We start from the raw sequence: 26,646 nt of genomic DNA on the forward strand, positions 1-26,646 counted from the left end.
CTCACACAGATATATTGAGATGGAGGAATATCACATGGTGAAATGAGCCTTAATATTTGTCCAGTGTCTTGTTTCTTTTCTCAGCTTAAGTCTTGCAGAGCTCCAATCAGCAGATTGCAAACACCGATTTGAGTGGAAACCTAACCAGAAAGGCTCTTTCTCAGACTGGCTGTCGCAGTGCAGATGTGCACATGTCCGGTTTGCCACAAGCGGCATTACCTCGAGTAGCTATTCCATCTACCAGTATCAATGGAGCCTCACCTTTCATGAAGTCTTTTCAGAAAGTCGTAGTTTTTTTTCTATTAAACATAGTCATCGCAAAAGGCTATGGTGCTGAATTTTGTTGCTGAATTATGATTTTTTTTTCTTAAAAAAGCACAAGAAATACAGAAAATAACTAAATGACAGAAAATCAGGCAATTGCAAATCTCAGCCTTGTGTCAAATAGATAAATGGCTTATAGTGGCTGAAAGAACCATCCTCGGTTTGGACCAAATTGGACATGGCATTACTTTGAGTGTGGAAAAGGCGTGGAGTGCAAGATGAGATGCGAGAATGGGAAAGACTCAGAATCTAAAGTATGTGAAGGTTTCATATGTCGGCCTTGCCGGTTCCAGGCCTGAATTAAAAAGCATGCGATGAAACTGATTCAATTTCCTTATGCACTGACGGGGTCCCTGAGACCTCGGCTGTGCGTGAGTCTATGTCTGTGTGTTTGTGCTCTAGCAACCAAAACCAAGAGGGTCTCAGTTACAGCAGGGACTCTGTTGTACTGACTGAAAGACTGTTTGCTAAGCAACAACAACAAGAACAACAGCAATAGTAATAGTAATATTAATAATAGTAGCAATATTAATAGCATAAGTATCTGACACAGGACAGAAGTGTTCATTTTGTAAACACTATTTGTCTTGCTTTTACGTCGCTTTGAACAAAAGTGTTAAATAAATGCGAACATACTGTAATTGTTTTGCAGAAAATAACTTTGGGAATCCAGGATTATACGGAGGATATGCATGTAGCAGTTTTTCCTTTGAATATTCCTGCGATGTGGCTGTGGTCAGCCAGTGGAGGCAGAGCAGGAAGAGCAGAATCAGCGGCAGCAGTGGTCACCTCCGGCCGAGCAGTGAGACAGTCTGTCAGTCGCGGCCGTGAGCGGCGTCACGTAATGACACGTACGAGGCTGCAGCGCTGACAGATACATTTCACGCCACTTGCTGAATTTGTCTGCATGGGGACCCGCTTGGGGGGCTGCAGAGGCATGTGCTGTGCACTGGAAATATACGCTAGCCCCCAAACTGGCCCAATAAGACATTTATGTGTGTGTGTGTGTGTGTGTGTGTGGTGGACGGGTCAGGAACTAAAAAACAGCCCCTGTTTTTACATATATCGGACTGGGGAATATACTGATAGAACACACAAGCTGAATACAGCACCATGAATAAAGCATGATGTTTTGCGAAGTGCATTGCTCCTGAGTTTTATCTGCGTTTTTCATGTAGCGGGTGCTTGTTAAGCAGCTTGAATTATTGATTACTTTGATTGTCACTTTGACCCTTATCTCATATCATGGTGGATGGATGGCTGAAGTGACTGATTGTAATTTTACCCATTTTTTCTGCATCCCTGAATTATCATAAGCAGTCAGGAGATCAGCTGTAGGTGGTTATGGTGGTTACATTAGGTGATTTTGGAAGACAGTGTTGCTATGCGGTTTTCAGTGTGAGTAAGAGCAGAGTTGAGTCCAGCTTATTTGTGATTCCATATTTTTGTGGCGCTATCCCATCTGTGGTTCTGTCCCGTCTATGGTTCTGTCCTGTCTGTGGTTCTGTCCTGTCTGTGGTTCTGTCCCGTCTATGGTTCTGTGCTGGGGAGGGGGCTGTGCAGCCACAGCTGCTGTTATCCTCCAGCTGTGGAGCCCTGCAATGTGACACGCCGACCATGCAGAGCCGGCGCCCCCCAGCCCCGGGGGCAGGATGACGGACAGGCTGGGGTGCAGCGGCTGCCTGAGTGTGGTGTTATGCATTGTATTGTGGCAGGTTGTTTAAGCACTGTTTTTTTTCCAAGGGAATGGGAGGGGGGGGGATTTGCTATGGGCTTTGGGGGCTTATTAGGGCTAATCAATTGACTACAGAGATTTCGGGTGAAAACTCTTGTGACGAGGACCTTTGCAGAACAAATTGAGTTAGTCACGCCTGAGACCCAGGCCTGGAATGTAAGAGGGGATGTGAGGGGGGCACCCCTGTGTGGGGGGGTGGAGAGGGTAGGGCCCCGGGAGAGCAGGCGGCACTGCCAATCACAGAGCTCAGAAACAGCCAAAGTCCACCTCCCACCTACAGGCTGAAACAGTTTGTGCAATAAATAAGGGCTTAGGCATTGTCACCATGCAAATAGTCAAGGAATTACTTTTTAATTGCAGTTCTAGGTTGCATTAATCTGTAGATAGTATTTGTATTTGGAATGTATAACAAATTTTCAATATTTAGTACCACTTTACAATAAGACTACCCTTATAAAGGGTTTATGAATGGTTTATAATCTAGTTATTAATTAGGTTGTAATATTTTTATAAATCATTAATAGATAATAATAAACAAGTTATAAGAGTTTTTTTTGTAAGCACATCATGTGACCAGTGTGTGACTGCTGGTGCAGACGCTGCCCTTTTGGTGCCTAATCCCCATCTGTTTGGGCGATTACACAAACCATTCTCAAATATTGACGCGTGATTAGGAGCTGTGGGGCTGCCGGCCGATTTGTGCTGGTGTGGAGGCACCCTTCAGCGGACAGATAAGAGGGGCTCCGAGGGCGAGCTGGCAAGCCTGTGCTTATCAGTTACACATTAACCCCTCTGCCCAAAATGGGACACATGTCGCGCTTGTGTTCTTGTGACACCTTCGCCTGCCAGGATCACGAGAACGAAGAAGTCCTTTAAATAACTGCCATAGCGTTAGCTTTGCTTTTCAGTTCGTCCTGCCTTTCGCTGCTCGAGGTCTGGGGGGAAGTTGTTGGGGAGCCACAACTGCTCAGCAAGTCAATCTGGGCTGTAAACCGGCACCACCTCATCTGCCGGGGGAGTCGCGTAACACCCACGCCTGCGAAGCTGGCTGCTGGAAGCCCCTGTGTCTTTCCTCCAGGCTCTGGCTTCGTCTTTAGCCCCTTTCATAGCAACAGTGACTCCTTCACTTTCTTCTAAGGAAGATCTTTGAGTTCTTGACTGGCAGCAGACAGGATACAACAGTCATGATCAGAAATATGGCGTCCCGGTTGAATATAACATGATGCAATAATCGCTGTGGGTCAAATTAATATTAAAAATAAATGGAGAGCAATTATGTGTGGTCAGGATCATAGAGAAGGAAGATGGTCTTTGACCTGGAGCCTTTAAATGGTGTTTGTAAATGTGTCTGGGGGGACTGAGATGTTTGCAGAGGGAAACTCTGAAAGCGTACAGCCAAAGTACACCTCTGTAGGTGGCTCCGGCTGTTTGCCTTCCTGTTTCCTGCCTGATAGTTCCTGACCTACTGATAGTAGGTGATGGATGTGGCGAGACCCAGATAGCAGCTTCTCACTGTGTCCTCCTCTGGAGCCCAGCGCCTGGCTCACGTGAGCGGAAGGAAGGTCCCCACAAAGGATGACCTGTCACCTGTGGTAGGAATGGCCTGGTTTGGGATGGACAGAAGAGAAGCTTTACTGCGACTAGACAGTCCTCCTTCACATGGCATTAAAGACACTGTACTCATGTCTGTAAAGACCTGGCACTAATGTGGCCTGAGGTCTATATTTATCATTACATCCATCAATTTAGCAGATGCTTTATCCAAAGAGGGGTACAATGGAGAAAGTAGGGTCAACAATTGGTGTTAAAGGCCTTGTGTGGGGGCCCAAAGATGACATCACTCTGCCGGCCGCAGAATTTGACCCAGCAATGTTATGCGCAGCCTCGTTGGCTCATTGAGCCTCACACACTGCTTAATGTAGTTTTAATGTTATTCATGTTTAATGATATTTGCAGTATGTGCCTGATCTGGTAAATGATCCCCAGTCATCTGTTCATTAAAGTTCTCTTAGTGTGTGACCAGATGACTGTGTGAGGGCAGCAGGCCGTGTGTGAGATTGCTGACAGACCTTGCGTGTCTCCTGGGTGTCTGTGTGTGTCTCTATCTCCCCCCACCCCCCCCCCCCCCCCCCGCCTCCCGGGTAAATGCTATGCATACCCTCCTAGCCGGCGCAATGATAAGACTTACGATAAGCAGGCATGTAAGTCGATTAGTGAAAAAGGCTGACATAGCATATGCTCTCAACCCCCCCCCCCCCCCAGTGCGACCTACAAAGGTGGGGAGGGAGAGGGGGCTCTGTTTACTGGGACCTGCGTGTTTTCAGCAGAGGCTTGTTCTGTACCTTTGGACTTTCTTCCCCTCTGACTAAGCGTCACCAGACTTTGCTGGTTTTCCCACCTTTGATTTGCAACAACTTAATGGTCCCAGTATGGACTGAATGTTAGTGGTTTCACAGCCGGGACTGTAGCAGATGTTACTAGTCTACCAGTATGCCCCCACCTTGCCCACCTGCTTCTACCTTGTTTCATGGAGTAAAAATAATAAGGGATAAAACCATGGCTGTTTTTCATGTACCAAATTCGGTGATTCTTAAAGACATACCTTCTAACCAAACACGGAAACAGGACGGTATCTGCACGCCTTCGACACAAACTTCTCCCTCACTGGACCAAGATCATCGTTCCTCCCTCTGACCGGCCCTTCAGATGAGCACAATCGCACACCGTTGGCCATTTATTAATGAGGCCAGACAAAGGCTAGAGAAAGGAAACCATGCAAGGTCAGTGCCCATTCAGATAGCCGACTCTCAGGGTCAGGGCACTGATATGCATGAATGTTGGCACCTCCTAGCTCTCTGTCGCCTCCTATTCCTGTGGCTGAATGAGGACCATCGCTGTAAATCTGGCGCCTTTGGAGAAAGTCACAGACAGTGGAGTGAACATTTAAGGTTTGCCTGTTTGGGGTGGAGTGATGACCGCGGGCAGCGTAATGCAAAGCTGGCAAGAGAAAAGCCGTAGAGTGACAGCGGCAGTTACACAGGGTGCGAAGGCATCACACAGCCAATGGCTGCTTCCTCACAGCTCCTTTCATTGTTTGTAGTTGCAAGATACCTACAGAAATACATTAAACACAGTCGCTGCCGATACGACCATCGAATGAAGAGGACGCTTTCGGCTGCAGCAAAAATGTCCACTTTTTAGCCGCTATTAGCAGCCTTGGTTGCTCATACAGCTTCCATATGTGATTATAACACCTTTCAGTGGGTTGAAAATAAATAATAAGAAAAGCCACGATGAAAATGTATCTGCTGGATGGTCTGGAAACCGTTTTTAGTTTTTAGCAGCAAAGCTAAACTTAATGCCGTTCTGTCCATTACAAAGGGAAAAGAAATGAAACAGCACTCAAGTATATTGCTGAAACCTTTTTAACTGTCCTGAACACACCTTGGTTCATTATGCCATGTACTGCACAAAAGATGAAAAGATAAAAAGATGGGGTTTTTCTTTGACAAGAAGATGTAACGGGGGCGTGCCGGCTAGCGCGCGGAATCTGGCCCAGCTGTGCCGATTCAATGCAAATCCCAGAATGCAAATAGGTGAGTGAGGCGGGACGGCGGCCTGTGCTTTCAGCCGCGTCGCCCGGAGCTGCCGTCAGCCCCAAATCCGCTTGATCTGTGGATCCAGATCTGCCGTTGAATGGAGGGAACATGTCAGGGCGCACTCTTACGCCGCACATCGCGTGTGGAGCAGCGGGGGTAGCGGGATTTGGATGCACAAACACTCTACGCTAGGATGTATTTTATTGCAGTCTTTCGAGTAGGAGCAGGACATCAAGGCTGACACCATGTTTGTTGGGGGCACCGCGGCCTAACTTGAGCGGCTAGCTAAGCACGAGAGCTCAGCCGCTGGCTGCATATCTCAGGTCCCTTCCAGAGCGGAATTCCGCGGGATCACTGGAGAGTGGACTTAGCGGGTTTAGCGGGCGTCCGGTGACTCCCGGCACGGTCCCTCCTCCGGCTTCACGGTGCACCAGCAAACCTCTTAGCGCCCCGCAAGTTATCCTCTGAGCATTGAAGTATTTCCTGCTATTTGTTTTTGCTATGAGATTGCCCCTCCCCCTCCCTTATCCCCCCCCCTCCCAAACTGGCTGGCCAGCTCCATCAGGCTCTGCGTCATGGGTCTGTGCTATCATAAAGGAGAGTTTCTCAGTTTCCCAGAAAAACAGTTCGGAAAACCTCCACTGAGCCAGGCAGTCTCTCTCTCTCTCTCTCTCTCTCTCTCTCTCTCCGTATCTCTTTGTCTCTGTCTCTGACTCTCTCTTGACTGGTGGACAGCTTGGGGATGTCAGCTCTGCTTCCGCTGAATCCGCTGAAGTGAAGACGACAGTTAATGAAGCTGCTTTGTATTCTGTGCCTTGGTGTTAAATCTTGCCTGATAAACTGACGGTAAAAAGTTCTTTCCAAGGCAATTTCCCTTGAATCCCCTTGCAGAAATTGAGGGCCACGTATTCGTCGCTCATTTCAAGCAGGCTAAACCTCTTTAACTAACATCAACATAATCAGTAATTCAAATTCAAATGGATGACTGAAGGATGTTAATGACTGCGCTGCCACATGTTTTAGGTAAAGCTGAATCGTCACTTCAAGGTTCTAGGAAAAAAGACTGACATAGGGCCAAGGTCTTGATTTGAAGGCCGCTGGCAAGTCTCCGTTCTGCGTGTTGTCACGGCGATTGCGTGAAGCTTCTGTATAACTGCGGCCCACACATACCTCTCTGCACACACTTTGTCTCTCACCGTCTGCTGTGAAGAGTCAGCAGGGTTAGGGTTCCAGGAGCCAATTAGCAGGTACAAAGCGCACATGTGCGTCGGCCGCGGCCCATTGGAACAGGCCCGGCTGTACACTTCCGCCAGCTCTTTGAACTTCTGTTTTCTCACCAGCTGTGTTTATTGGTCTGTTGTCTGGGCCAGATCTGGTCCAGCAGCGGGGTGTCAGCCCTACAATGTCCTTTCTCCTGGTGAGAAAGGGTCGACAACAAAATCGCTGTTGCGTTGGGGCAGCCGGGAGCGAGCCAGATGAGAGCACAGACACTGAAGCAGAAGGCCGCCGCTGAGGAAGCCTGCTGCTGTATCCATCCACACAGTACAAACTCTATGACCATCTACATAAATGAATTAGGCTAAAATCATTCATTCATTCAGTCATTCATTCATTCAGTCATTTTGTGTACCATGGGGTTCCAAATCCCAGAATCATGCGGCAAGCCACATGACAGGGCATAACCCAGGATGGGATGCCAACCCATTGCATTTTTTAAATAATTAGATTAAGTAATTTTGGATTTTAAAAGTCCTGGAGTAGAGATCTAAACATGTTGCATAATATACGACGTAAAAGACGATGTGGTTTCTGTAGGCATATCTGAGGTGGTGCACCTCCTCATCTCCACCTCCTCATCTCCACCTCCTCATCTCCACTTCCTCATCTCCTCCTGCCCTCCTAGGTACCTTCACACTCTGAATTATAAAAGGTACAATGAATCCAAAGTAAACCTCCCCCCACCCTCCCCTAGAACACACCCCCCAGTTGCCCCCACATGGCAGCTTGCAGCACACGCATGCCAGGGGATGCTTCTGCGGGCAGAACGTGGGGTACGAGGTGAGAACGTTTGTGCTGAAAAGCTCTCTCAGCACCTGCTATGACCCCACCCCCCCCTCCCGGCCCCCCATGGAGCCTGCTGCAGCGGTTCTGAATTCATGCTCAGGAGGGCTGCCGTGTGAGCGGATATCTGACTTTGCTGTAGTACTGTCAGCTGACAGGTCTGCTGTGGCCAGTGGCTCGCCAGGCCTGCCTCCCCCAGCTAGAAAGGGGCCGTCGTGTGAGCGGGTCTCTGACATCGCTGTAGTACTGTCAGCTGACAGGTCTGCTGTGGCCAGTGGCTCGCCAGGCCTGCCTCCCCCAGCTAGAAAAGGGGCCTTGTTACTCCCCCTTACCCCACCAAGGCTACATTTTTAAATTTTACTTTAGTTAAAATCTACTCTCCCAGTGGCCGATGTCAGGGCTTCCTCTGGCCTCTTGTGAATGATTTATCCCTCATGTAGATGCTCCTATTCGGGGAAACTTGCTGTTGAAAAGTAGATCATCTCCTACTGCATATACAGTGGACAGAATGCGCCGAAACAACCTTAAACGACACTGATACAAGCTATAATATCTCAGCTAAGCCCTGGGAGAAAATTGTGATACACAGTGTCCTACTACCAGGGTGTATATAGCAATTGGCGATGGGCATCGTTAGTCATACCTAAATGTACCCTTCCTAATATGTGCAGTGTATGAGGCCTGTAAGAGTGTAAACATTATAGGCATTTAAATAGATGCCGCAGGATTTATAAGCCTGTGAGCAGCCTAGGGTGTCAGGTCACTGGCGGTTATGGTGTAGATGAGCAAACAGACACGTTAGAGAAAGAATACAGGATTGGAGGAGGTGCTAGAGAGGAGGGCCAGTGCTTTGTGGTAAGGGCTGCGTAAGCAACTTAGGGAATGTGGGCACTGAGGTGCCAGATCCTTGGGACACGAATTATCACTGGAATCCAGTGGATGCCTTTTGGAAATTTGGATTTGTATTACGCTGCACCTCGGTAGCTGAATGAACAGAGCAGGAAGCCGGCCGGAGAAGTGCCTCTCCAAGAGCAACACGGGCCGGAAGTGCTGTGGGCGAGAAGGTAGGGCAGCAGCGGCTACATCCAACCTTCAGCGGAGGAGCCCCCTTTGTAGGACACAGACAAAGGGAGCCGGGAAGTGCCCCCGGTTTGTTGTCTTAACAGATCCCGTCTTCTGCCTGCTGTCGGCTGCGCTGAGCCGCAGGTGCTCTCTATTCGAGCACTTGTCAGTGCCAAAGCAGCTTTTTAATGATGTATTTGTGCCGAATTGTAAGGGCAAATCGTTCTTGTGTGAACACACTCCCCATTTGCAGTTTTACCCCTGCGCAGGTGTTTTGTGGGGAAGAAAGGACAGAGAGAGACACCGGGCAGGTTTTTGTTTAGTTTAGCTTCCCAGTCGTTTACACGCACGGTATGTCTCCATCACCTCCGAAACTGGGATCTGGAATTTGCCAGCAGGACCATGTGACCATATGAGACATTCTTTAGCCCCGCCCACTTCCCAAAGAGAGTATGTGATTGGTCAGGCTTTAGAGCACACTTTTTACATGGTCATTGGAGCAGAAGATAAGGCGAAAGCTGTGAAGGTTGATTGCTCTGCATGACTTACTACTATACCACCCTATTTATTGTTTCTGTAATATTAATATCACTCAGACACTGGAAATGTCAAAGGCGATGGGCCTCTAAAAATTCTTATCACATGACGGGAACCAAAATTGAATTATTAACCCAGGAATTCAGACTCAGAACGTAAAAGTCTTCCATCCTCTAGGTTGCTTTGGGGTCAGGTGTCTGATAAATGGCAGGTCACACTCCTGCAGTAATGCTGCTTTGTGCTGCCTTTCCAGGAGCATAGTGAGTGTGAAAGGGAGGGTGTGTTATGGTGGCTCCAGTTTTGGCAGACATACCCCGGGGCTAAGGACAGTCAGACCTGCCATGCTTCACTAGTGTAAGCAATTGACCTACTGACACTGAGAATAGGTCTGCTGTCTGGCTGAAGGGCATCTGTGTGTGTGTGTGTGTGTGTGTCCATCTGTCCCTCACAATGTAATAAAAACCTGTTTTTTTGATGTTCTGGTGACCATTTTTCAGGTCCCCACAAAGATCTGTGAATGCAGCCAAAAAACAAAAAATGCCAAAAGTCTTGTATTTTGTTTGGTTACTTATGGTTAAGGGTGGGTAGGAGTTAAGGTTGTCATTGTTTGGATTAGGGTTTTGTCCATGGAAATGAATGGAGAGTCCCCACAAAGATATGAGTACAAACGTATATGCGCGCATGTCTGTGTGCGTGTCTTTCCGTGAGTGTGAAAGTGGAGAGGATTCATGTCTTGCAGTAAGGGGGGGGGGGGGGGGGTGAAACGTCAGGATTGTGTTCTGTTCACCTGTGGGAATATATACATTTAATATTTTAAGACTAATATTTATTTACCTCTCACAATAATGGGTAATCAAACGTCATAGAATATTCATAAGCAGCATGTAAGTATACCTTTATATCCAAACATACCATATCAGCTTTATTATACATTAATAACATGCATTATACAATTATAATGTTTGTTATTATCATATAATTTTGTTATTAATGTATGTTAAAGGTGTTCGGTTATGTTAGGATGTTATGATATACTTACGTGCTGCTTATGAATGTTCTATGAATCCATCATGAAGGTACAGTGAATGTTCTATGAATCCATCATGAAGGCACAGTGAATGGCCTATGAATCCATTATGAAGGTGCAGTTAATGTACAGCGTTACCCAATAATGACACTGACATGTTTTTACTTTTAAATTAAATATTAGAAAGTTACTCTGCAGGTTAACTACCATAGATACATCTCTATACTACAGTGCTGTAGAGGTTAGTAGGATCACAGCTGTCTGTTAATAAGCACCTCAAGGTCACAGTGGTCTGTTAGTGGAACTCTGGGACCACAGTGGTCTGTTAGTGGGACTGTGAGATTACAGTAGTTTCCTAATGGAACTTTGGAATCATAGTGGTCTGTTAGTGGCACGATGAAACCATATTTTTCTGTTAATAAGTACCTTAAGGTTATAGTGGTTTGTTAGTGGGACACTGAGACCTTGCTGGTCAGTGTCAGGAATTAAGAATCCTTTGAAGTTCGTCATAATTGGCCTTTGGAGACTTTGGAGGCATGTCAGAAATGCCCATCAGCCCCTTCTGCCACCCCTGTATACCGGGGAAGCCCCTTTGCAACTGCGCAAATTTGTAGGTGGCTATGCTATTGCCCACTAATGCTAGGTTATGCTCTGCGTTTGGTAGATGCAAATAAATGGTTTAGACTATTTGGGGCTTCCAGGACCAGCCGAGGAATCTATAAATCACACATTGTTATGACTGATTTCTGCATCTGACTTTGGATTGCTCAATCAGTGCCCACTTTCCACAGAACGTCATTCTCTTGCCAGTGTTTAGAGAGTGCATGTATTTTTGGCAGCCGAGAATGTGATTGCCATGGGTCAGGAGAAGCAGTCGGAGAATCTCCAAGGTTGGACCACAGGCCTGGGGCAGCCAAAGTTAGCATGAGCATGAGCACCATTCCAGATCTGCATAAAGTCCCCGAGCCAAAACTGACACATACATCGTGTAAAGTGGAAAAAGCAACAATAAAGAATAATATATAACTAATAATCAAGGAAATCGTATGTCGTCTTGGTCCATCAGTTATCCGTGTGCAGCAGTCAAGAAGCAGTTACATTAGCAAAGAATTTTATTAAATCAACGTTTCTGCTTATTTTGCGTAAATTTTATTGCCCATTGTTTCTACTTTCGTTATGTTTGTTGTGTTTAATCATCTAGCGGAGCTTGGAAGGCCAGGGACTGAAACCAGAAAGCTTCTCTAGATCCAAAAGACAGCCCATTGATTCTCATTTGGTACTGGAAGGCTGCAGCCGCTGTGCCGTGGAGCAGATTCAAGGTTGGAGCTTTAATCCTTGAGCAGAGGGAGTGGGTGATATGTTATACAGGGAAGAGGAGCCTCCCAGACATTCTTTGGTCATCTGACCTTGGCTCTGGTTTTGATGCCTCTTCAACACTTAGTATTAGCAGGGTGAAGGAAGAGCGTCTTGTTCCTCCTTCATCTGACATATCATGCTGACCACGTTCACCCGCGGCGCTGATACCTCATTTAAGTGTTTCTGATGAGCCGGCCCTTTGATTTTCTACGGCGCCTTGATTCTGATTGTGTGGAAGCCGCTACCACTCCCTCAACTGTAAATAAAACTCACTTTTAGATTAAAAATCTTTATTCTTTGGCCCAAGCTTTTTAATCTCCCTAAGGACAGGATGTAGAGGAGTGAAGGTGGGTTGGAAAAGGAATTTGTGACCTGAGTGAAAACTGTAGAAATAGGTGAGAACATAGAGATTGTTGGAGACTTGCAGAGATCTGCCAATCAGTAAGGGAAGTTAAAACAAGTTATTTTATTACAATCCATGAATGAGTTGTGTTGAAACTGTAGCACAGGTTGAACCCTCCTGTGACATTACAGGCTGGTCAGGTTTCCTTTCTTACCAGCTTTCCTTCCTCTTCTGCCAGATCTGTCAGTCATCTCCAGTTTGTGTTGGAGTGCCCTCGGCTGTGTTTCTAAGAGAGCAGTTTCCATGGATAGAGCCTCCAGGAGGTTGATGCTGCTCTCTACTCATACCACATCGTGCTCACTGTGCCTCCTTAAGGGCCCCGAAAATGCTGGCACCAAAATACTGTAGCTAAGCCCTACTTAAGAGTTCATAATCAAAAGCATTCCATTGCACTTAAGTGCCCTTTGTGGCCAGAAATGTGCCAGTACAAATGTTGTGCATCAAGCTATTTTAATACCGAAGGGTCGTGATCTGATTGGAGTTTGGTAACAGATTTCGTCCCCGGGTAAGGAACTGGTCTTTGGATATATGCACAGAGCCAAGAAACATTCAGGAAATGGAAGCAGTTTGACCTCACTGGCAGCATTAGGCATGCAGGGTGGTGGTCACAGCAAGGGGGAAAGTGTGGGGAGGAATGTTACTCGAGGTCTGGGCTGGAATCTAGGCGCTTTATGAGGTTCCCCCCTTGGTGGTGGACATTCCAGACCTGTATGTTTGCTGCCCCGAGGCTGGCTCTCTTAAAGGCAGAGCAAAAGGCTACCTAGTGCTTTGCTCCTGCTGCCTACAAGAACACGCTGGTAGACATGGAACGCTGGTTAGAAAATACTCGTACATTTTTGTCAGTGTACAATTCACCCTGTACAATATATGGATCAATCCACCGAATATACATTTTAATATTATTGTGCAAGGTGGAAGTTTTGTGATTGTGCATGTTAAATAGAAAAGTAATTGTGGCTGTTAGAGATGAGGCCTGCAGAGGTGATCGAAGGGAACACAGAGATAGGGTTAGTCTACCATACCTAGGGAATCAGTACAGCCTTCATCGCTCATTTTCATTCATGAAAATGCCCCATTGGTTATGGGCCAGTTTACTTCCTGGACATATTCCATGAAATTACATATTGCCCTTCCCTCAAAATGAGCACTGGTGCTGACTGTTGAGTTTCAATTATCTAGACGTTTCCTCCACTTCAACAATCCAAAGACATAAGTTTTCCATAAACTAGCACTATTCTCAAGCACCTGTAAAAGTAGCCCGCAAAAAACCAAAAGCTCACGACGATGGACTAGCATTCTGTCACAGATGTTCCCTGCCTTACGACCCAAGCTTCGTAGGTTCTGTCGTCATGCAGCTTGCTTTCTGCATTAGCTAGGAAAATCCATAGAACAAGTGGCCCTGTTTCACGACACAGTCCTAAATTATACCGTGTGTCTATGGGGAATATTTGAGGCAGTTATTGGATTTGAGGTTCAGAGTGCCTGGTAGACTTTGAGATTACACATTGTGGCAGTGTGGGGGCTGGGAATAGCCAGGATTCAGCATTTTTAGCAGCTACAGAAGGTAATACATTTAGGTTTAATGGCGAAAACACATTTAACGTTAATGTTTCCTGTGGCTACTGGTTTCTCCTGCACACACATTGACAAATATTTAACAAACCTCCTAAGAAAACACTTCTGGTAACCTGAAAAAACACAAAGAAAGCAGCTAACAGGAACCTGAAAATCCACAGGATCCCTTGTTCATCAAGCTTTTGTACTTAGTATGATAAGCATTTGTACCTTTTCTTAGATGTGCGTTTCGTATATTTCTTTTTGCAAAAATGTGGACTACTTATTACATTTTCATGGCACCATGGATTCAACAGAAACAAAAAATCAGAGACCATATGGAGGATATTCTCATCTTAAACATTAAATATGGAAACATACATTTGTTTAAACTGAAAGCAGTGATGCACATATGGAATATTTGTGTTGGGTGACTGTTTTTCAGCATAGGCATTAAGTAATAAATGAAAAAGCGCAGGGTGAATAATCTACCAGTATTCTATTTAGTTTTCTGTTTCTGGTCATGTACTGTGATTTCTTGTGGACACATAGGATATTGTCTCTCCATAAACAATATTAATGTTCCCTTTGAAGGAAGCTGTCTCATTCTACCATCTGTTGAGTTTGTCCTTTGTGTGCAAGGAGAAAAAAATTAAACAAAACTATAAAGTATATTATGAAAGGTCTATGTTTTGATCCCCTGGCTCCAGAACTCAAGCATGTTTCAAACCCGAACTACTGTCAGCTGCTTGGTCCATAACTGAGCTGCGGTGAGCCCGAGGGTCTTTCCAAAAACGGGCCCGCGGAAGGATTTGAGGGAGAGAAAGAGAGTGCCGTAAATCACCAGCAGGAGCCTGTCTGCTCTTACTTGGAGCCTGAGATTTCAATCTGTGTGAAGGTCTGGCACGAAGCTTGGACTGGCTCTCCCACGAGAGGGCCGGCATATGTGGAGAGTGGCTCCAGCAAATTCCTGCTTATGACTAATTTGTTTTTCACACCTTCGCTCTACAGTAGGTGATACGCTGGGCAGGAACTGCAGGCCAGCAGCCCCTTCACTGGAGAATGACAAAAGTTTGAGCACACAACTGCATGCTGGGATATGACTTTGTTCCACTTGTAATTGCCATTTCGTTTATCTGGTTTCCACTTGTTATCCAAAAATATTGACTCTTTAAATCACAGAGCAGTTATACTTCCTTTTTCTTATTGTTCCTGTAAACTTTATCTTATAAGTGGTGGGAATTTCATCGACAGCAGTATCTCAGCTGAAGATTGCCCAGTGGCCAGTCACGTTTTGATGTTTGTACCAGCACTTATAGAAAAAAACTGGGCCTAACTGGGCCGTATTGGTTCACGATATCTGTGATCTCTCTTTTGATGCATACGGATGCAAAACTTATAATTTCATGAATGCTTGGCCCTGTTTGTTTTATGCAAACCTACCCAACAACCTACCCAATATCTACGAGACTAGAATGTATTAAACCTGAAATTACCCCTTTAATTACAGTAGCATGTTTTTAGCACGTTGGTCATGCGGAGGGGAATATTTACAATCTCTGCCCTTTTTAGCCCTGGAAGAGCCACCGACAAAGCAAAACAACCATGAGGCCATGAAATGGTTCAGCTGCAGTCGAGCCGGAGAGACGTGGCTGACTGACAAGCACCGCGGTTGCACTTTCCCCGCAGACATAAACAATGACACGTATAATTTCCTGCCTGAGCTAGAATGGCAAGGCCCTGTCTGCTGGGGCGGCCGAGCAGCTCGCGACTGGCCGGGGGCGGTCTGGGAGACCCTTCCGGCAGGGCAGGCCAACCCTGTGCAGTGAGCTGTGCAGGGGCATGGCCGAAATGAGACAGTGACGAGTTCCACTGGCCGCCTCCTGGTTAAATGGCACTGTGTGGCTCCAGTTATCGAATAAGAAACCTTCCACAACATTCTGCCACATTTCACAGGCTTACTGCATTTTTCTGCCTGTCTGAAGTACAGAACAAAGCATCGTCGGCTATGATACAGTTATTTAAGCTTGTGTTTGAGGTAAATATTATACACACTTGTCAAAACAGTAATTCTAAAAAAAAAACAAAGATGTTTTCTTAATGGTTGATGGAGAATTTGCTCAGTGCTTTAGTTAAATGCCACAAACAGGATCTACAAAAGTTTTGTTGAATTTAGAATGGAAAATCTTGGTAAAGAATGTCTTATATAACCAGTGCAAGATTCTTATAAAGCCTTTCAAGAAGAATTGTTGAGCTCCACAAATAGTGGGAATACAGAGCTTATTTCCAAGGTCGAACTGAACACGATAAATATTGTAACATGAGAGCATGACTGAGAGAACACAAGTACTTTATTTAGAGTGAAAGAATCACTTTTGGGCTTTGTACTTGAAGATCTGAAAGTTTTTGTGAATAAATACATTGTATGTTATCTTCTTTTCCAAATACTTGGTCTGGGCCATTTGACCTTCCTGTGGAATTTCCTTTAGCTAATTGTATTTAACATGTTAATAAAATTCTCTTTGAAGTGTATTAGTGAAGAAGCCTTCAAGATTCAGGAATAGTGTGGGGTGTGTTGGCCATATGTTCGCTAAAAACATTGCAGCTCTCTGGCCCAAGTTATGGCCTTGAAATGCCGTTCTGTATGCTGTACATAATTGCTAAGAAACTGCCACTGTGCTGACAATTTTGACATATTGAAGCTATTCATCAAGGTGGAAGAAGTACATTATTATACTAAACTGTGGTGCTGTGTCATTTTCACCCTTAAATTCACTCCTGTCCCCTTTCCTAAGTCATTCTGTCTCCTCTTGTTCTCCCTATTTTCTTCACTATCTCCTGTTTCATTCTTTTCTGGCATGTTACTTCCTGCTTACTACTGATCCCACTCTTTCACTACTCAACTCCATGCATGCTGCACAATATGCATAAAGTCGTAATTGCAATACGCACAAAATCAAAGCATGACATCCCGGCTGGGAATAGAACCCCTGCGCTCATGCGTTCCGTTTACCAACTGCTGTAATATTAACTTCCTCCCTCAAGCTAGAGTAGTAGAGGCATGTTGAGATAAGCCAGTATGAACGTTTCTAATTAGCAGCAAAGAGCCTTGCTCCATGGTGGCTGGCTTCCCCCTTTTGATCTGATATGTGGTGTAAAACTAGGGAAAGTAATTATATTCTACGTTGTTTTGCGTTTTCTGGATGAGGTGCTGCCCCAATTATTTCAATCTGGTTTCAGCATCTCTGGGAAATCGAACATTAGGTTCATTAATTGACTGTTTTCTCCCTAATCAGAGGCCAAATGACTTGAACTTTACTTCTGCCCTGCAATGCTGATCATGAGATCAGCATCACCAGCCTCACTGAGACTTTCAACCAGCACCTAATCTCAAAACACATCTAGTCTCCAGGCCCTTGTCTTCCAAGAGGAACTCATGTCTACATAAACCATTCCATTTTGTAGACTAATGGCTTCTCAGTAATACTTAAAATGAACAGAACCTTCTTCCAAATGAATAAAAAAATGGTATATCAAAATTCAACATAAAAGTCATATCGATACATAAATCCCATGACATAGATGCTGCAGAAGGATAAGCTTTAAGAGCTAAGCACCACTAACTTTGGCCTTACACTTTGACCTTTAATGTTCTCCACTAGAAAAGCACCCGGCTTTTCCTTGAATTGGGGTATGTTCTGGTGTCACTGGGGCTGGCCAGCTCCACGCCCCTTTATGAGGGGGGAGGGGTGGGGGTGGGGAAGAGGGCGGTCTAATGAGAACTCATTAAACCTGGGGCATGGCAAAGAGGGCCTGGAATTATGAGCTTCCAGATGGTCTGCATCATCGAGACTCAAGAGGAATAATTGCTGTTGCTTTTTTCCTGGCTCATGGAGATCTTTGTCCAACAGGAACTGCTTGCAGAACTACTATCCATCTTAAAGGTTGACTAGTCTGCTGGGCTGGACCATGGCTGCCTGATCTCAAATATACCCCCATCAGTGATTTTCATTTACCCATTGTTCTATAATACATGACAGAGATGACCAGAGCCCTGTTTGTACAATTCACTATGTTATATGTAGGAATTCCAGAACTCTGGAAGAGGACTTTCACAAAAAACGTCCCAAACAGGCATTCAAAACTCAGCTTGCGTACTTCATGCAGTCAGAATGTCCTTATGTACTTATGTCTACTCTTATTATGTACTCCATAGCCCCCCCCCCCAATGGTTTTGAAGGACGTATATATATTTATTTTTATATGGGATCTCATTAACCTGAGCAACACAGGACTGGCCAGATTAACAATGGAACTAGTCTTTCGCTCTCAAAGCTGTTAGTGCTTCAGATTAGTGTCTCCCAATCCAGTCCTGGGGGACCCAGAGACAGTCCATGTTTGTCCTCCCTCTCAGCTCCCAGTAAAAAATGTGGACTGTCTGACGGGCAACTTGGAGGAAGAAAAAACATGGGCCGGCTGTGGGTTCCCGAGGACTGGACTGGGAAACACTGCCTTAGATCTATACCGCGTGAGTTTGTAAAAGCTGCTCCTGATTCTTCCCTAGGCCCTCCCCGCGTGTCGGAGCAGGTGGCCCACCGGCAGACAGTGAGGATCGGCCGCACCATGAAGCTGCCGTGCCCTGTGGAAGGGGACCCGCCTCCCCTGATCATGTGGACCAAAGATGGTCGCAACATCCACAGTGGCTGGACACGCTTCCGCATGCTGCGCCAGGGCCTGAAGATCAAAGAGGTGGAGGCCGAGGATGCGGGGACCTTCGTCTGCAAGGCCACCAATGGCTTTGGCAGCGTCAACATCAACTACACGCTCATCGTCATTGGTGAGTCACCCCCTTTGCTTGAGGGCAGGGCTGCCTTTCTGGTTTTCCATGGCTGAGCATACAGTTCCTTTCAATAACATGGCATTAATGTAGCAGTGCTGGTCCTGTTCTGCTCTGAGCTGGAGTAGGCCTTCCTGCACATGTGCAAGTCAAAGCCTAATAACAGCCTAGGCCACAAACCGGGCCAAAGCAAATGGCTTTGTTTAGTCTGGCCCTTAAGTGCATTTTTTGAGGTGTTTGTAACTTTTACTGTGGTATTGAGTTACATTCCTTTCTGCCATCCATTCACAGGTAGACCAATTTTTATCTCTACTCATGCTAAGTTTAACCCGTGATTATGAACAAAATCGGTACTTTATAATAAAACTCCCTTTTGCCACTTAAAAATGGTAGTGACTCATTAATACAACCTTGTTGGTAAGCTTGTTGGTAATAAAGGCTTGTTTGTAAACAAGTGATCATAATGCATTATATATACCTTCATAATGCATTATAATGCATTCATAAAGTACTATAAACATTTATACTTAAACATTTATAAAAAGGCATAACACATGATATCCATGTTTATTATGCATTATGAATGCTCGTCTATAATGCACAATAGATACCTTTATCTGTATTATAACACTGCATTATAATAGTTGGTATAAGAATTAAGGATGCTTTGTACTGCATTATGAAGGTACACTATATTGCCAAAAGTTTTGGGACACCTGCCTTTACATATATGTAAACTTTAATGACATCCCATTCTTAATACATAGGCTGTAATATGGAGCTGGCCTACCCTTTGCAGCTATAACAGCTTCAACTTTTCTGAGAAGGCTGTCCACAAGGTTTAGGAGTGTGTTTATGGGAATTTTTGATCATTGTTCCAGAAGAGTATTTGTGAGGTCAGGCAGTGATGTTGGACGAGAAGGGCAGGTTCGCAGTTTCCACTCTCATCCCAAAGGTGTTCTATCGGGGTGAGGTCAGGCCTCTGTGCAGGGCAGTCAAGTTCCTCCACACCAGACTCATTAATCCATGTCCTTATGCACCTTGCTTTGTGCACTGGTCCACAGTCATGCTGGAACAGGAAGGGGCCATCCCCAAACTGTTCCCTCAAAGTTGGGAGCATGAAATTGTTCAAGATTTGCACTGCACTTGGTGATGTACGGTTTGAATGCAGCTGCTCGGCCATGGAGACCCATTCCATGAGGTTCTCTACGCACTGTTCTGGAGCTAATCTGGAGGCCACACGAATTTTGGAGGTCTGTATCTATTGACTCAGCAGACAGTTGGCGATTTCTGCAGACTGTGCGCCTCAGCATGCATTGTCCCCTTCTCTGATTTTTCGTGGCCTACCACCTCATGGCTGAGTTACTGTTGTTCCCAATTGCTTCCACTTTGTTATAATACCACTAACAATTGACCAATATTTAGTAGCGAGGAAATTTCATGAATGGACTTATTGCAGAGGTGGCCAGTGTTGTATAATAACGAATAATAATACTTTACTACTGTACTCAAGTATATTTCGGGAGTGTATATACTTTACTTGGGTTTTTTTTTATTTTGTCAACTTGCACTTTTACTTCACTACATTTCCTAATGTAACTGCATACTTTTACTCTGATACATTTTCAGCGCGGAGTGTCGTTACTCCTTACAAAAATCAAATTAGATTTGGTGTTTTCTCTGCCACTCTTAGTTTAAGTGACCGCAACAAAAGTTTGTGGAAGCTGACTTGTCATTGTTCTATGAATCACGTAACGCGACGTGCACACGCATCACTCCACACTCAACCTGTCGTCTATCTGTCGATGTGAGCGCTGAGCAGCCATCCCACAAGCATGGAGGAAGAAATAGTGGAAGCAACGACGGAGAAGAAGATGAGCAGCACCCCTGGCCATACTTAAATACAATGTTTTCTTACGTGGTGGGAAAGAATCGTCCTATCAGATGAAATGCCTCTTGTGCCTGCCTAATGACACTGAAATTTTGGCTTTTAAAAGCTCCCCGTCCAATCTAAAGAAGCACATTGAGGAAAGCTAAATTAATGGTAAACACCAGTGAATTAACTTCACTTATCACGATTAGCCTGGATAAAAGCTTGAGGTGGGCTTTGTGTCTGATTTTAGGTGAACGTTTTCTTCTCTTGGTGATAAGCTGGTTAGGGCATTTGAATCATTAATATTAACTTGGACTTTTGAACAATAAACATTGAAATAGTTATTAAAGCTGAAAGATGGGGTTTTGTGACTGAGATAATGAACCCCATGCTGGTAATAGGAAAAATAGTGACTTATTTTTCAGAAATGGCTTTAAAATATGTTAACATTAACCTGTACTTATTTTTTAACAATAGCCTACTCCTGTTTAAGTTTTCAAAGCCCTGATTTTGAAGTGTGTGATGTAGGCAAAAAATTTTCTTTTCCATGCTTTAAAATGTTGAGTAAACGTTTTAATATTAAAAGTTTAGACAGCGTTCTGTTGTTGTAATACTTAAGTACAATGAATACTAGATACTTTAAGACTTTTACTTCAGTGGAATTCTAGTTGGTGACTTGAACTTTTATCAAAGTACATTTTTGGGAGGGTATCTGTACTTATACTTAAGTGTGACTTTCGGGTACTTTATACAAGACTGCAGGTGGCATCTTATTACGGTACCACACTTGAATTCACGGAGCTCTGAGAGCGACCCATTCTTTTTCAAATGTTTGCAGAAGCAATTTGCATGCCTAGGTGCTTGATTTTAAACACCTGTGGCTACAGAAGTGATTGGAACACCTGAATTCAACGATCTGGAGGGGTGTCCCATTACTTTTGGCAATATAATGTATTTATAGTGCATTATAGATGAGAGCTTCATAGAGCATTCTTAATGCATAATAAACATGGCTGTAATGCGTTATGCCTTTTTATAAATAGTTATAGCCATGTTTATAATAATTTATGAATGCATTATAATGCATTATGAAGATATCTGTAATGCATTATGCATAATGCACAAAATCAAACCACAATCGATGACCAGAAGGAATAAATACTGCTTAAGTCACATTGCTGTAATTGTGTTAAGTATACTGTCCCTGGTTTACAATTGGCCAAAAAATCCTCATTCAATTACCAGCAGTAGAAGGAGAGCTTGAATTTTTACATTGTCCCATGTTATCAATGTTTTTTGGAGCACTTTACTCAAGGGTGCACAAATAACTTAGTTACTCTGTCACTACTCAAAGAACAAGTCATGACCTACATGAAATACATGTATTGATTAATCATGATTGATTAATGATTGATTAATGATGACGAAACATGGGATCAGTACATAACTAACATGTATGTTAAGGAAGCGTGTACTACTACATTATATGTGTCCCCTCAGTTAAAGTGTTACCAGTGTTTCCCTTCAGTATTAGCATCCAAAGATTGTCAATGGCAGTGCTATGTTTCAGAACATCCCTACTTCTTTGCTGCTACAGTTTTCAATTCTGAGTAAAGAGTCCTATATATTTGCCGTAGAGACCGATGGACATTGGGTAATCTTTGCCACTGTGCATGTTCTAGGATGACACGCTACTCCAACATTTGCAACAGTGCTGTTATGTGGAGACGTTTTGTATGTTCTGGAAAAGTTACACAAGCTCCATCTTTCTGATACGGTAATATTTGTGTGCTGACATCTGCCACACGCTCTTCATTTAAATCTTTGTACTGTTTCACCTTCCGTAACCAGTATTTTGGAGGTTCCTAAATAAGTCAGAACCATTCCATCCATTTTGGCTTTTCATTTGAGGTTAACTCACGAGAGAGTTGGAGAAAAGAGCAGGAGAATTCAGTATAGCTGTAATCAAAGTAGGAGCTTTTATGGTCCAGCTGGGCCGGCTGTCTCAGCTCTGGGTGACGAAGCAAAAGAATGACTAATGGCAGGAGCTGAAGCTGGGTAAAGAGCAGAGTCTTTAGGGGATCTCCTCATCCTTTAATCTTCCATCGGTGCTTCCAAGGTCAACAACCACCAGGCATTCAGTTTCATCCTTTGTGATCCGGTGGCAACCTGGGCCAAGATGACGGACATCCGCCAAGGATGAGATACTGCCATGCTCTAATAAGACATTGCTGTGTTTATTTTGGGCTGCGTGTTCATGGGGTTCTCCATAGAACACTGAGATCAGGATGCATCAGCATGAAGCTCAAATCCATAACTGGACATGATTCCACTGGAAATCCAGCTGTGTAAATACGCCTTGGAAAGCATGTGAATTCAAATTATTTGTAGCTTAGCTTGGATATCAGAGCCGGTATCCTTATTGCATCACAGTGATGCCCTCAAAACATTACTGCAAAACAGAGAACCAACGTGAACAGAGAACAGGCTTCTCAAGATGGATTGGTAATAAAAATTGAGGTTATCGGTGCATTTTAAATAACCTGCCATGCGGTGGCATGTCTCACGATAGTGTTTACGGTGCCGTGCTTGTACCCTAAGTAAGAGGGGGAGAGGAAAACTGCCCCGGCGCTGGCGGGAGTTCCTGATTGTCTCATTTACCATGGTTCCCCAGGGTCTGGAACGGCCTGAGGCCACCTAGGATGGAGCAGCAGTCCTTCGGTTCCATTTCTGTAATTTGAGCAGTATGCGTAGAAATCACTGCAGAACAGAGTAACTCATTAAGGGGGAAAAATGCATCAGTTCCTGCATCAGTAAAATTGAATCCGGAGGCCGTTTAAATATTACAGATGGATTTGCCTGGATAAATGTAAAAATATTCACTAAGGATCTTATCTTCCGCAGAACTGCTTCAAGCTTCAGCCTGTGCATTCAGAGGTGCATTCCTACATGGCACAGTTGTACTGAGCTGTTGTTTTTACTTTATGTTAGTTTTGACAAACCTGGTCATACTCACCCACAGACCTGCTGTTGACTGGACGTTTCTTGTATATTGCACCAGTCTCTATAAGTTCCAGGAGGGTGGCAGATTCTTGCAGCCTGCATCATCTGGGATAAGCTCCAGGCTCCCCCATGACTGTAGTGCATGAATGGTTAGACTGGTGTATGATGAGTAAAATAAAATGGAAAAACACTCTTCATGGAGGTAACATAAGAATGAAGAATTTTCCGTGTAATTTAACAAATTTAAATGAGCAGGATCGATTCTTAAATTTCTTCAGTGGACCTGTGTGCTTCATTTTAGTCATTTCCCGCAAGTCTGAAAGTGAACTGGCAAAGCTGGCAGGCCAGTTGCACCTCTCACTCTCCTCCACTGGGTAATCGTGTGCCAGGACGTTTGTGCGAGTACGGGAGAGGAACCTTTGGGGAAACGGCGGGGTCACTCCAGAGCCAGTCTAGGGACGGACGGAGTGAATCTGTCATCTATCAGCTAAATGGGAAACCCGGATGAACCGCGAACAGCCACACAGCGCTGGCTCGTTTGAGTCGTGGAGCATTCAAAGTGATATGTTTAATGGGACTTCTCAGAATCCAGTTACTAACAACAAAGGGTAAAATCAACAGTAGCACTGGGAACTCTGCTTGGTTTGGAATCGCGCCAGACTGCCTATTAGGGTTCAATTCATCTTTTGTCAACAAAGGGTGGTTTCAGTCTGGTTCCAAAGAGCAGCCTGGTTACCATATTGACGTAAGACTGGCGACGAGGAAGCAAGGTGGGGTGCCCCGTAAAGCTGAGGCCAAGCCCAGGCCAGCATCCAAGCCCGGCAGAGGCTAAGGGGAGTCCCCATGTGGGACGCTGCTGTGCCAAACACAGATTAGCTTGGCTAAGTTGATGTCTTTCACCTCGCTCCCAGATACTGCTGTCAGCTCTGATGGCGAGGACAAAGCGGCGTAACTGAGGCGCGGAGAGGCCGGCCCTGCCATGAATGAACACTTTGTGTAACTCCACTGGTCTTTCTCAGCTCTGGCCGGGCTCTGGTATTCAGGGTCTGGAGGCCTGTGACGGCTTTCATGATTTGTTGCCGTTTCCACAGTTTTTACCGTCTGTAGTGAGGGAAACATCATTTATTGGAGCTCAAGGCCGCATTCAGTCTGAATTTAAGTCAGCGGAAGGTTACAGTCTGCAAGCCAATGTGAAATTTCCACAGGTGTGATTATTTAAATTCCAGTGTCAATACCAGATTTAACAATAATTATTATATCAAACAGCTGAATATTTTCATGAACTCATTTTTTTTCTCATTGAAAACTTTCTTTGAGGTTATAAAAAAGTTTTTCTGTAGCAGAATGTGTAAAAATGTACTGAAGGTGGGTTTAATTTTTTAATAGTTTGGAAATTAACATGAAATCCCGAAAGGTTAACCTGTTTTTGTACTTAGCTAACTTAGTAATGAATCCTCTTGATGTTTTGCCTCCGGTCTGTTGGAATTCCCAGGGCTGCTTCATCTCTGCTCCTCAAGCAGTTCCATTGCTTGACTGAGGAGGAACAGGTTGAAGTTAGGGGACGATCTCAGTACACAGGATAGTATAAGGAAAGCATGATTAGCTCAAAAAGGGGTGAGAAGCCATCTTGTGATTAAGGAGGCATTTGCCATCTTCTGTGATTTACCTCCAGTCATCTGATTATCCTGAGCCTTGGAACCAGGCAGCCGCAGACCTGAACCTTTCCTACCAGCAACTGCTGCATGTCTGGGGCTAAGGGGGCTGCAGCACCAGCATGACCTTCGGGGGGAGCCAGTTATGGCTGCTAGATATATTTACTGTGGTATTTGTTATACTGTAGTACTGAGCCTCTTAAGGCAGGCTGTACAGACCACTTGCATATGCTTGTTAAGGGAAGCATTTCAGAATGCCGAGCCAGATTCTGCGTCTCAGATTCTACACATTGTAAAAAAATGTGATTATTCTATCTGGCAAATCCCAAGCAAAGGGATTAATGTCAATTTTTTTGTGAATTTCCTTCTGGCCCAGTGATATTTTGATATGTCCATATGTGGCTCATATAGTGAGAGAGGTACATACCGGGTGGAGTCAGACGTGTCGGTTCCGTACAGGGGGAACGTTGACACCTTTTCCCCATTAAAGGCACCCCACCCCCACCATTGCTCCATCTCAGCCCACAGTTAGTTTGGGTAAATATTTTCGCAGTTTCACTTTTCCTCTCTATTATATCTGAGCAAACAAAAGGTCTACTGTGATGTGAGCGATGCCACAGAAGTGGGTCTGATGTGACAACACCTGGTCACAATTTGGGGGAAATGAGAAAGATTTCTCAGCCTTTTTCCCACCATCACATGTAGAGATGGGGAGTAAGAACTTAAAAATGTATAACAGAGTCAAAAACAGACTGCTTTTGGGCTAGCGGTTTAGTGCAGGTCTTCAGTCAGTCTCTGTTTCATCCATGTTTGAATTTTACATACATCCAGTAGTGTTTTTCAGTAAACACTCAATTTGATCATAATAACACCGAAACTCCATAAGTCTAGCTCTCTGTATCCTTCATGCAGATGCTGCTCCTACGAATTCACATTCTGGGTGCCAAGTTGCAGTGGCAATATAAACAGCCAGTGAGTGGTACTCACTCCTCTGTCTTGAGTATGTATAAGATAAAGCCTTTGCCTGGCCGCGTGGATAGGCAGCACAGAGCTTTGCCTGGTCGAGCGGATAGGGAGCACAGAGCTTTGCCTGGTCGAGCGGATAGGGAGCACAGAGCTTTGCCTGGCCGCGTGGATAAGGGAGCACAGAGCTTTGCCTGGCCGCGTGGATAAGGGAGCACAGAGCTTTGCCTGGTCGAGCGGATAGGGAGCACAGAGCTTTGCCTGGCCGCGTGGATAAGGGAGCACAGAGCTTTGCCTGGCCGCGTGGATAAGGGAGCACAGAGCTTTGCCTGGCCGCGTGGAAAAGCAGCACAGAGCTTTGCCTGGTCGAGCGGATAGGGAGCACAGAGCTTTGCCTGGTCGAGCGGATAGGGAGCACAGAGCTTTGCCTGGTCGAGCGGATAGGCAGCACAGAGCTTTGCCTGGTCGAGCGGATAAGGAGCACAGAGCTTTGCCTGGCCGCGCGGATAGGGAGCACAGAGCTTTGCCTGGCCACGCGGATAGGGAGCACAGGGCTTTGCCTGGCCGCGCGGATAAGCAGCACAGAGCTTTGCCTGGTCGAGCGGATAGGCAGCACAGAGCTTTGCCTGGTCGAGCGGATAAGGAGCACAGAGCTTTGCC

The 26,646-nt window shown here is 45.1% G+C and overlaps 1 protein-coding gene across 1 annotated transcript in view; it reads left to right on the forward strand.

The window, feature by feature from the left end:
* Positions 1 to 26,646, forward strand: part of fgfrl1a (fibroblast growth factor receptor like 1a) — a 79,539-nt gene that overhangs the window by 22,545 nt on the left and 30,348 nt on the right. Inside the window, exon 3 of the mRNA XM_048971612.1 lies at positions 18,223 to 18,495. Coding sequence (XP_048827569.1) covers positions 18,223 to 18,495 — 273 coding nt within the window. The remainder of the gene's footprint in view (positions 1 to 18,222; positions 18,496 to 26,646) is intronic.

This window comes from Brienomyrus brachyistius, chromosome 12 (genome assembly GCF_023856365.1).
Source record: "Brienomyrus brachyistius isolate T26 chromosome 12, BBRACH_0.4, whole genome shotgun sequence".
Classification (NCBI taxonomy): domain Eukaryota; kingdom Metazoa; phylum Chordata; class Actinopteri; order Osteoglossiformes; family Mormyridae; genus Brienomyrus; species Brienomyrus brachyistius.